Source organism: Oncorhynchus masou, chromosome 10 (genome assembly GCF_036934945.1).
Source record: "Oncorhynchus masou masou isolate Uvic2021 chromosome 10, UVic_Omas_1.1, whole genome shotgun sequence".
NCBI lineage: Eukaryota > Metazoa > Chordata > Actinopteri > Salmoniformes > Salmonidae > Oncorhynchus > Oncorhynchus masou.
The window spans coordinates 45488296-45501031 of NC_088221.1; the positions used below are offsets into that span (position 1 = coordinate 45488296).

Genomic DNA, 12736 nt, shown 5'->3' on the forward strand with positions numbered 1-12736 from the left:
AGATGCCTTTTCAACGTAATGTATCACGATCATAAGAGGCCGTGGTAATAGCTCTTGATGCAGAGAAGGCGTTTGATCGGATTGAGTGGAAGTATATGATGTCGGTTCTGGAGCACTTCGGGTTCGGAAAGGAATTTATTAATTGGATAAGAATTATTTATGCACACCCAATGTCGTCCGTGGTAACCAATCAAGAAATGTCGCAGTCATTCTGCTTGTTCAAGGGGTGCCGACAGGGGTGCCCTATTTCCCCTGCTCTCTTCGCTATAGCCATGGAACCCCTTGCTACTCGCATTCGGGCATGTGCCGATATAGCTTCTGTTAAAATAAAGGACACACAGCACAAAATTTCCCTATATGCAGACGATGTTCTTTTGTTTTTGTCCAAGCCTAAAACTTCTATTCCACCCTTACTTAACTTGATAAACACATTTGGTTCCTTCTCTGGTGTTATGGTTTTCTGTATGCGAAGGAGAGTCGGACCAAAATGCGGCGTGTAGATTACGATTCATGTTTAATGACAAACACACTAAACACAAACACTACAAAACAATAAATGTAATGAACGTAACGAAAACCGAAACAGCCTATACTTGTGTAAACTAACACAGAACAAGGACATCAGGACACTAAGGACAATCACCCACGAAACACTCAATGAATATGGCTGCCTAAATATGTTTCCCAATCAGAGACAACGATAAACACCTGCCCCTGATTGAGAACCACTTCAGACAGCCATAGACTTAACTAGAACACCCCACTAAGCTACAATCCCAATACAAACACACCACATACAAAAAACCCATGTCACGCCGTGGCCTGACCAAATAAATGAAGACAAACACAATATACTTCGACCAGGGTGTGACAGAACCCCCCCCCCCAAGGTGCGGACTCCCGGACGCACACCTAAAACCATAGGGGAGGGTCCGGGTGGGCGTCTGTCCATGGTGGCGGCTCCGGCGCGGGACGTGGACCCCACTCTATCAAAATCTTAGTCCCTCCTCCTCGCGTCCTTGGATAGTCCTCCCTCGCCGCTGACCATGGCCGAGTAATCCTCACCCAGAACCCCACTGGACTGAGGGGCAGCTCGGGACTGAGGGGCAGCTCGGGACTGAGGGGCAGGTCGGGACTGAGGGTCAGCTCGGAACTGAGGGGCAGCTCGGGACTGAGGGGCAGCTCGGGACTGAGGGACAGCTCGGGACTGAGGAAACTCAGCTCTGAGAGGAAACTCAGCACTGAGAGGAAGCTCAGCACTGAGAGGAAGCTCAGCACTGAGAGGAAGCTCAGCACTGAGAGGAAGCTCAGGCAGGTGGTTGGATCTGGCAGATCCTGGCTGGCTGGCGGTTCTGGCAGATCCTGGCTGACTGGCGGATCTGGAAGAATCTGGCTGACTGTCGGATCTGGAAGAGTCTGGCTGACTGACAGATCTGGAAGAGTCTGGCTGACTGGCGGATCTGGAAGAGTCTGGCTGACTGGCGGATCCTGGCTGACTGGCGGATCTGGAAGTCTGGCTGACTGGCGGATCTGGAAGAGTCTGGCTGACTGGCAGATCTGGAAGAGTCTGGCCGACGGTCGGATCCTGGCAGACTGACGGATCTGGCTGCTCCATGCTGACTGGCGGCTCTGGCTGCTCCATGCTGACTGGCAGCTCTGGCGGCTTCTTGCAGACTGGCAGCTCTGGCGGCTTCTTGCAGACTGGCAGCTCTGGCAGCTCCATGCAGACTGGCAGCTCTGGCAGCTCCTTGCAGACTGGCAGCTCCTTGCAGACTGGCAGCTCCTTGCAGACTGACAGCTCTAGCTGCTCCATGCAGACCGACAGCTCTGGCTGCTCCATGCAGACTGACAGCTCTGGCTGCTCCATGCAGACCGGCAGCTCTGGCTGCTCCATGCAGACTGACAGCTCTGGCTGCTCCATGCAGGCTGGCTGCTCCATGCAGGCTGGCAGCTCTGGCTGCGCTGAACAGGCAGGAGACTCCAGCAGCGCTGTAGAGGAGGAAGGCTCTGGCAGCGCTGAACAGGCGGGAGACTCCGGCAGCGCAGGAGAGGAGGAAGGCTCTGGCAGCGCTGGAGAGGCGAGGCGCACTGTAGGCCTGATGCGTGGTGCTGGCACTGGTGGCACTGGGCCGAGGACACGCACAGGAAGCCTGGTGCGGGGAGCTGCCACCGGAGGGCTGGTGTGTGGAGGTGGTACAAGGTAGACCGGGGCCGTGCAGGCCCTCTTGAGCACCGAGCCTGCCCAACCTTACCTGGTTGAATACTCCCGGTCGCTCTGCCCGTGCGGCGAGGTGGAATAGCCCGCACTGGGCTCTGCAGGCGAACAGGGGACACCGTGCGCAAGGCTGGTGCCATGTAAGCCGGCCCAAGTGACGCACTGGGGACCAGATGCGTAGAGCTGGCTTCATGGCATTTGGCTCGACGCTCAACCTAGCCCGGCCGATACGCGGAGCTGGAATATACCGCACCGGGCTATGCACCCGCACTGGAGACACCGTGCGCACCACAGCATAACACAGTGCCTGCCCGGTCTCTCTAGCCCCCCGGTAACCACAGGAAGTTGGCGTAGGTCTCCTGCCTAGCGTCGCCATACTCCCTATGAGCCCCCCCCCAAGAAATATTTGGGGCTGACTCTCGGGCTTCCATCCGCGTCGCCGTGCTGCCTCCTCATACCAGCGCCTCTCTGCTTTTTCCGCCTCCAGTTCTTCCTTGGGGCGGCGATATTCTCCAGGCTGAGCCCAGGGTCCTTCTCCGTTTAGGATTTCCTCCCAAGTCCAGAAATCCTTATTATGTTTCTCCTGCTGCTGCTGCCTGTTGACACGCCGCTTGGTCCTGTTGTGGTGGGTGATTCTGTTACGGTTTTCTGTATGCGAAGGAGAGTCGGACCAAAATGCGGCATGTAGATTACGATTCATGTTTAATGACAAACACACTAAACACAAACACTACAAAACAATAAACGTAATGAACGTAGCGAAAACCGAAACAGCTTATACTTGTGTAAACTAACACAGAACAAGGACATCAGGACACTAAGGACAATCACCCACGAAACACTCAATGAATATGGCTGCCTAAATATGGTTCCCAATCAGAGACAATGATAAACACCTGCCTCTGATTGAGAACCACTTCAGACAGCCATAGACTTAACTAGAACACCCCACTAAGCTACAATCCCAATACAAACACACCACATACAAAAAACCCATGTCACACCCTGGCCTGACCAAATAAATGAAGACAAACACAATATACTTCGACCAGGGCGTGACATCTGGCTACAAGATAAACTGTCAAAAAAGTGAGTTGATGCCAATATCACATCCTGTGGATATGCAATTTCTGCAATCTACTCAGTTTAGAACAGTGATGGACAAGTTCACAAGCCTTGGCATTGTAGTGACAAGAGACCTTGATCAGCTATTGAAAGTGAATTGGAACATGAAAATATATCAGCTTAAACAAAATACAGATTTTTGGAAAACTCTGCCTATCTCCTTGGTTGGTCGTATAAACGCTATTAAAATGGTTGTCCTACCCAGGTTTCTTTACCTCTTCCAATGTCTACCCAATTTCATAACACAAAGCTATTTTAAGAAACTGGATTAAATAGTAACTCCATTTTTATGGGATAACAAGGCAGCCAGAATTTCAAAGAAGCATTTATGCAAGTACAAGATAGAGTGGGGCTTTGGCCTTCCTCACTTTAAACTGTATTATTGGGCTGCTAATCTGAACATTGTGTCTTTCTGGAGGGAAAGTTCACCTGCAATGAGACAGAAGGATATGCCTGCATGGCTTTGATTGAGCAGGCCTCCTGTCAACGTTCCTCACTCCCTGCACTTGTTAATAGCCCATCATATGTGAAAAAATCCACTTATGACTCTAACCCAGTCATTTGTCATACGCTTAGGATCTGGAAACAGATTAGGCATTTCCTTAACATACCCACTGTATACATTGACAGCCCGATTTGCCTGAATCATGCTTTCCACCCCGCATTGGATGATGTGGTGTTTTCACAGTGGAGGGAGAAGGGGCTCACAACAATTGGTAATCTATACATAGATGGTCAGTTAACTTCATTTCAACAATTACAGGGAAAGTTCAACATGCCAACAACACATTTTTTCAGATACCTCCAAAACAGGAATTTCGTAAGGACACATATCCCACAGTATGGCATGAAGCCAAATAGTCCTACATTAGATAGCTTGATCCTTGTCAAACCCCATTCAAAAGGTTCGGTCTCCAGACTGTATGATGTGCTACAGGCCCACATAGAGGTATCCACAGACACCATTAAAACGGTTTAGGAACAAGAACTTGGGTCAGAAATCTCAGATGAGGACTGGGTAGAAGCTCTCAGGAATATAAACCACAGTTCAGTGAATGCCAGACACAACCCTGTACAGTTTAAGGTGATACACAGGTTACATTACTCAAAAGTGAAACTGCATAAAATATTCCCGGACACCTCATGTGTACGGGAATATGAGAGGTGCAAGTAGGATGAGGGGACGTTGACCCACTTCTTCTGGACATGTCCCAAGTTACATGTTTACTGGGCTCTCTTTTGATTACTTATCTAGAGTCATTGATAGAGCTCTAGCCCCAGACCCATTGACCGCTCTGTTTGGTACAGTTGATAGGAATAACCACAAAGGGAAAGCTGTCTCACTTTGTACTCTACTAGCCAAAAGGCTCATATTGCAATTTTGGAAACTGGAGAAACTGGAAACTGTACCTACCTTTGAAATGTGGTTACGGGATTTAGGGAATGTAGTACATATGGAAAAGATTCGATACAATACCTCCAATTGAAGTTCAATGTTTTACAAAATATGGCAGCCGATGGATAAATGGTTTAGTCTCGCTTCATAACTGGGTTGACGATCTGCTGCTACTCTGTGTTGTACTCCACTCTATATTTATTTTCGGCTTAACTACACTGCTTGTAATGACTATATGCTGTCTTCTTATACATGCATCACCTAATAGGATTTTGTTTTATTTTGTGTATGCTTGAGTTAAGTTTTGTTTTGTCCTCTAAATTGGCCATCCCATTCAACAGTACAATGAATGTCATTGTTAGTATTGCTGTCTTTTTTATTAAATTTTTTATTGTAAAATAATAAACATATTCTTTAAAAAAAAAGTGACCATTTCACTGTAAGCTCCACACCTGTTTGGCACATGGGACAAACATTTTTTGATTTGATTTGAATGAAAATGTACCTTTTCTCTCATCTCTAACTATCAGTAAGGTTGAAGGACAGGCTAGGTGGGCACAGCAACATCCAATCCTGTGAAACATTACGGCATGCTTTCACAAATTAGTTGTTTATCCAACAGTTTTTTTTTTCATTTCTGTGCTCTATTGTGTGTGCAGAGAGACTCAGTGGAGGGGAGTGGTTGTCAGCTATTCAGGGATAAATAGAGATCACAGAAATGAAAAAAAAACAGGACCTCAGCATTTTGACCCTTTATTACAAATGGAGGAACATGAAGATATTCAATACTGTTTTCAAGGCAGAAACTCTTCTTGCAGAAAGGCTTTGCTATCGACATCTATCTACATAACACTGTACATCTTCTCATTGATTTCAGCAGTTACAGTATTTTTGAACGTACTGGTGATCATCTCCATCTCTCACTTGAAGCAGCTCCACACTCCAACCAACCTGCTCATCCTCTCTCTGGCTGTGTCAGATCTCCTGGTGGGACTGATTGTGATACCAGTAACGACTGTTGCAATAATGGAACCATGCTGGGGATTTGGGGAACATTTCTGTGTGTTTCAATTCTACATCACTTATTTATGTACTTTTTTTATCTCTGGGCAATTTGGTCTTGATATCTATTGACCGTTATGTTGCTGTGTGTGATCCCTTATTGTACCACTCTAAAATAACAACAACAAGAATTATATGTTGTATATCCATTACCTGGTGTTGTTGTATCATATACCGTGCTGCTATTATCAAAAACTTTGTAAATGTACAGGTACCGAGTAGGTGTTGAAAGGAATGTGTTATTTTAGAACGTTTAAATTGGGTTACGTTAATTGACATTGCAATTACAATGGTTGTCCCGTGCTCTGTTATTATAACACTTTATATTAAAATCTTTGTGGTGGCCAGATCACAGGCCAGAAAGGTATTTTCAAAAGAGGCTGTCAGTGTGTCTGGTGTTAAAACTGTACAGGCAAATAAGTATGAGAGAAAAGCAACAAAGACTCTGTCTATTGTTGTTTTCAACTTTTTAATTTGTTGGATTCCATTTCTTTTTGTTTACTTTCTTTCTTTTTCAATTGAAGATTTTTTATTGTTTATCATCAGCTTTTTGCCACTTGTTAACTCCTTAATTAATCCAATCATTTATGCCTTATTTTATCCATGGTTCAAAATTACATTTAAACATTTTAACATTTTAACGCTGAAGTTAAGATTTTCATAGTTCAGTGTTGTCATCATAGATACATGCTTTGATACAGAATTATTTGGCTTAGAGAAAGCATAAAAAGGCATACAATTGTTTAATAAATACGTCATTTCACTGAACATTACATGTAAAAGGGTTACTACCTACACTACAAGTCAAATTGTCCAAATACTTATCACTTCTTCAAATTTCAATTAGAACCTTTCAATCATGGTTCTTTATACCTTCAACTGCCTCTTCTTGAAAAACATGTTGAAATAATTTATTTCATCTTCTATTCCTGTTACTAATACCTCAAATAGGAATATCCAATATATATATATATTTATTTTTTTACTCAATGTTTGTTTTGGAAATATCCAAACTACCAGGCAGTTGGGAAGTCATGAGGGTCATACCAGCAATGCCATATTAGAATGGCAATTTGCATAGCATTTTTACTCATCTCAACAATATAAATAAAAATACTTTAGGTCTGCTTCAATGGCTTTGATACTGTAGGTAGGTAAGCATTACTAAATGAGGACAAATTACACATTTTAACAAATGATGTCAATTGCATATGTATTATATGTATGCATTTTCAGGTGATGTTGGTTTTCTTACATTACAATTTATCCAGGTCCTTCGACCATGTTTCCCCCATTTTCAGAAAACCTTTTGAGATAATATATGACAAAGTGCATTTTTTATTACTATTATAGGTGTTATTTTATAGGCAACCTTAAGACTGGACGTAATGATGGACTGTCGTGTCTCTTTAATAATTTGAGCTGTTCTTGCCATAGTGTGGACTTGGTCTTTTACTAACAACTGGTGCCATCTTCTGTATACCACCCCTACCTTGTCACAACACAATTGATTTATCACCTTTCAGGTAAGACCCAGATGACGACAATGTTGAAGTAACAACAGTTTATTAATCCAACAGGGGCAGGCAAAAGACAGGTCAAGGGCAGGAAGGGGTCAGTAATCCAGATCAAATCAAATTTTATATGTCACATACAAATGGTTAGCAGAAATTGATGAGAGTGAAGTGAAATGCCTGTGCTTCTAGTTCCGAACGTGCAGTAATATCTAACAAGTAATCTAACAATTTCACAACAACTACCTTATACACACAAGTGTAAAGGAATGAATAAGAATATGTACATATAAATATATGGATGAGTGATGGCCGTGCGGCATAGGCAAGATGAAGTAGATGGTATAGAGTATGGTATATACGTTTGAGTTGAGTAATGTAGGGTATATAAACCATTTTTAATGATTAAAGTGGAGATTTGATAGGTGGGGCATACAGGACGGCAGGCAGGCTCAGGGTCAGGGTAGGCAGAGGTCAGCAATCCAGATAGGTGGGGTGAAGGTACAGGATGGCAGGCAGGCCCAGGGTCAGGGTAGGCAGAGGTCAGCAATCCAGATAGGTGGGGCGAAGGTACAGGATGGCAGGCAGGGCTCAGGGTCAGGGCAAGCAGAATGGTCAACAACGGGAAACAAGAAAACATTATCAACCAAGAGACAGGAACAGAGGGGAAAACGCTGGTAGCCTTGACGAAACAAAACAAACTGGCAACAGACAAACATAGAACACAGGTATAAATACCCAGGGGATAATGGGGAAGATGGGCGACACCTGGAGGGGGGTGGAGATGATCACAAAGAGAGGTGAAACAGATCAGGGTGTGACAAACTAGCTACTTTACATGTTGATATTGACTTATTATTGCGGTATTATTGTGTGTAGCTCCGTCTGCTTGCAAGCTACCTACAGAGAACATTGCATTGTGGATTTTGTAGTCGGCTTGACCTGCAACAAATTTCCATAGCAATTTTTAATGTTGCTACATTTACATTTACATTTAAGTCATTTAGCAGACGCTCTTATTGCTACCAACCTTATTATAAAGCTGAAATGAAACATTTGTTGAAGGGATAATTTGGCCCCAATTCACTGTGGGATGAATGGCCAAGAGAAAGAGGCTGAAATCTCCTGTCATTTACATTCCCTCGGTCTCTGTGCTCCGGATGTGAGCTAGGCTGCTTGGTTTGGTTGTCCCGCGATAGCGTGTGACTGTTCTGGTGTTCCTCCAGATGATACCTAAGGGTGGTGTTCTGCTGCATCGCAGAGTCCACCTGGGAGTTCAGGGTGTTTATTTTAGACACGTAGGTGTCGCCCTTGCTCCGCTCGGCCTCATACTTATCTGTCATGGTTTGCAGTGAGAGGTCCAGAGTGTGGAGCGAGAGATCCAGTGATGCGATGTCCTCCTTTTGTTTAGAGGTCACATTTTCCAACTTTCTCATCCTTCATTAAATCAGCGACTTCAATGAGTTCTGCTGTTTTGTCCTCCAACTTGGTCATTGTGTTCATTAACTGATCGTCTTTGGTCTGCAGCATTTGGAATAGAGCATTATTGCTTTTAGTGGTTTCATTCACAACCGTTTGCAGGACATTAAGTTGCTCACCCCGGTTTTTAGCTAGCGCGTTAGATTCATCTAGTTTTGCGTGGACTTCATCGTATTTAATTTTGGCTAAAACAAGTTGTTCCTTTAGAATACGGTGTTAGTCAGATCTTCCAATTTATCTGTCCTCTCACACAGTTCCTCGTCTTCCAAGCTACTCATCCGTAGCTTGGGTAGAAAAATATTTCTTTCTCTTCAAACTTGTGTTGCGTTTTGGGTTTGTTGACTTTTTTAGACCTCGGCTGCAGCTTGGGTCACGTAGTCTTATCTGTAAATTCTTCAAGCACAGGTTTTATACCCTCGGGTCAGAAGTGGGTAGAACTGCCTTTAGGGCACTTCTCTGGGCGTACCAAGTAATGGACAAGGTCTAGATTAGATTCAAATCCAATTTTAGACAACTAACTTCACATTTCATCTTTACCAAAACATTCTCTTTGAATTGGACATTTTCCATACAACGTACAATGTTTTCGTAATAACGTCATCTATTAACCTTTAATAAAAAATAAAAAATACATACATTTTCATATTCCCTCTATCGTCATGACCACCATTGTGGCTGACGGAAGCCATTGTGCCAAAGTCCCTTTATTTCATGTTTAATGTTCTGAGGCTGGTTCTCCATAGTAACAGGACAAAAGGAATTTGTCTGTGGCCTAATATTTAACTTGCGTGTGAGGGGTCATAAAACCCCCACATCTTCAGACCCCTAGATCTCTACTCCTCTGTTGGGGGTTGAGAGATAATCTGTAGGGTTGTGGTCTCCTGTAACCTGACCTGATCAAGACAGTCATGACAATATGCTATTTTTTCTATTCAGTAACGTACCATGAAATATGTGGATAAGTTGCTGTCAATGCATCCCATCTCAACCTTCTTCATTGTGTGGGAAACAAAATAAAAAATGTCAAAACTGATCAGGGTCTATGCTCACATCCTGTATGTGCTCCTGCTCGGTTTGACTCTGTGCAGTATTGCTGGGGTCTTCCTCCACACTGCGTCATCTAGGATGACTTCCACTCTCTCCTCTGCCCTCTTGACCAGGTCAGGCTGTAAGTTTGGATCCCTCTGGGGACTGGAGTGAGATGAAACTCCAGACTCCTCCCACTAAGAAGAGGCAGAGGTCCAGGTAGAGCCTGCCTGCCTGACCCAGACTCTGTCTCACTGTCCTGCTTCTAACCTACTTAAAAACGTATCTGTTTGAATCAGCCCATTTCTAAATGAAATAACCATGATTTACATAATTTTAAATTCACATCTCTGGCTATTAATAAAACATTGTGGAAATAGGAGAAAAAATCGTACCCATTATAATGCTCAGTATTTCAGAACATGCACCTTTACACTCATATCTAACAATCAGTGAGACTGAAGGACAGGCTAGGTGGGCACAGCAACATCCAATCACGTCATACATTACATCATGTTTTCATAAATGATTTGTGTGTGTTTGTGTGTGTGCAGAGAGGCTCCTGTGGAGGGGGGGGGGGGGGGTGTCAGTCAGTCAGTCAGGATAAATAGAGAGGCAGAGCTCAGAGTTTGTCAGACGGCTGACCTGGCAGGGTCACACACAGGACCAAGCAGGAGCAGGATGATCTCAGCATTTTGATATTTTACTACAAATGGAGGATAACGAAGATGTTCAATACTGTTTTCAAGACAGAAATTCTTCTTGCAGAAAGGCTTTGCCATTGACTTCAATTCACTCAGCAATCTACTTATTAATCTCAGTGATTTCAGCAGTTACAGTATTTTTGAACGTACTGGTGATTATCTCCATCTCTCACTTCAAGCAGCTCCACACTCCAACCAACCTGCTCATTCTCTCTCTGGCTGTGTCAGATCTCCTGGTGGGATTGTTTGCGTTACCAGCAACGACGGTAGCAATAATGGAATCATGCTGGGGATTTGGGGAATATTTCTGTGTGTTTCAATTCTACATCACTTGTTTATGTACTTCTTTATCTCTGGGCAATTTGGTCTTGATATCCATTGACCGCTATGTTGCTGTGTGTGATCCCTTATTGTATTACTCTAAAATAACAATAACAAGAACGATGTGTTGTATATCCTTTACCTGGTGTGTATGTGTCATACACGATGCTGCTATTGTAAAAAACTTTGTAAATGTACAGGTACCGAGTAGGTGTTTGAAAGAATGTTTTATACTTGAAGGGTTCAATTGGGTTAATATCATTGACCTTGTACTTAAAATGGTTGTCCCATGCGCTATTATTATAACACTTTATATGAACATCTTTGTGGTGGCCAGATCACAGGCCAGAAAGGTATTTTCAAAAGAGGCTGGTGTTCAAACTGGACAGGAAAATAAGTCTGAGAGAAAAGCAACAAAAACTCTTTCTATTGTTGTTTTCAACTATCTCATATGTTGGACTCCATCTCTCTTTGCTTTCTTTCTATCTTTTTTAGGTGAAAATGTATCATCATCCATCATCAGCTTTCTGCCACTTGTTAATTCCTTAATTAATCCAATAATTTATGCTTTCTTTTATCCATGGTTCAAAGTGACAGCTGAACTTATTATAACTCTGAAGTTTAGGCGTTCATAGTTCCTATGTTTTCATAGTCCCTCGGTTTGAAATGGTTTTGTTATACAATTGTTGTAATTGCTTCTTTCATGTAACAATACTCTTTCATTACTTATCTCTGTGTTGTCATCATAGATACATGTGGTGTTGATACAGAATGATTTGGTTGGATTGGAATGACTAGGAGAAGGCATAAGAAGGTATAAGCTTGTTTTATAAAATACATTGTAGTCAGTTTGTGTTGTATATTCCAAATATCAAACGACCGTGGTAGTGCCATGTTATTTAATGGTAAATAGTTTGTGCGTTTTCTGAAAGCACATTTTGAGGATGTCATAAGTAATTATAAGCTGAGTGCACAAAACATTAGGAACAACAACCTAATATTGAATTGCACCCTCTTTTGCCCTCAATACAGCCTGAATTTGTCAGGAAATGGACTCTACAAGATGTCGAAAGTGTTCCACAGGGATGCCGGCCCATATTGACTCCAATCCTTTGTGCTGCGGGTGACTGACCAATCTGGATACACAGGAAATTGCTGGGTGTGAAAAACACCGTTGCCCTTCTTGACACAATCAAAGCCAATTTCCCTGGCACCTAGTACCATACCCCTTTCAAAGGCACTTAAATATGTTGTCTTGCCCATTCACCCTGTGAATGACACACATAAAACAATTAAGACATGGATTGTGTAAGGCTTAAAAATCCTTCTTTTACCTGTCTCCTCACCTTCATCTACAATGATTGAATTGGATTTAACAGGTGACATCAATAAGGGATTGTTCCTTTCACCTGGATTCACCTGATCAGTCTATGTCATGTTCTGTACACTCAGTCTATATGTTGTTAAACATTACCCTCTCATGGCTCATTTGGGACACAATGCCTTAAGTTGAAATGTGCAATTCTTTATGATATCAGATAACATCCAAGTCTAACTCAATGGTGTATTGTGTAAGTAGTTGTAAAATGTAATAATATGAAATTGTGGGTAACACTTTATAATAATGTTCAGCATTAAACCATTTGTAATCATTTACAGTTTGTTCACCATTTATTCATCATTACTCCCACATTTGTTAAATATTAGTCAGCTAGGTATTCTCACTTTTATAAATAACTACTATATGTTATTCATGCTGTCGTTCAACCACGACTAGAATCGTTCAACCACGACTAAAATTTGATTTGATTTGAGGTGAAACATAAGATATTACAGTTTTTAAATGTCCTGTTGGTAGGATATCCATTATCATAGTTCATCAAGGAATTAACAA

At 42.8% G+C, this 12736-nt stretch overlaps 1 protein-coding gene across 1 annotated transcript; it reads left to right on the top strand.

The window, feature by feature from the left end:
* Positions 1–10470: 10470 nt before the first annotated feature.
* LOC135547008 (trace amine-associated receptor 13c-like) lies at positions 10471–12495 on the top strand. The gene is made up of 2 exons (XM_064975573.1): positions 10471–11656; positions 11875–12495. Exon 1 carries the CDS (start codon positions 10530–10532, stop codon positions 11475–11477), a length of 948 nt encoding a protein of 315 aa, XP_064831645.1. The 5' UTR covers positions 10471–10529; the 3' UTR covers positions 11478–11656; positions 11875–12495.
* Positions 12496–12736: the final 241 nt, after the last annotated feature.

Bases quoted from the DNA above. Each gene is read 5' to 3' on its own strand.
- LOC135547008 (XM_064975573.1), top strand. From the start codon at position 10,530: ATGGAGGATAACGAAGATGTTCAATACTGTTTTCAAGACAGAAATTCT.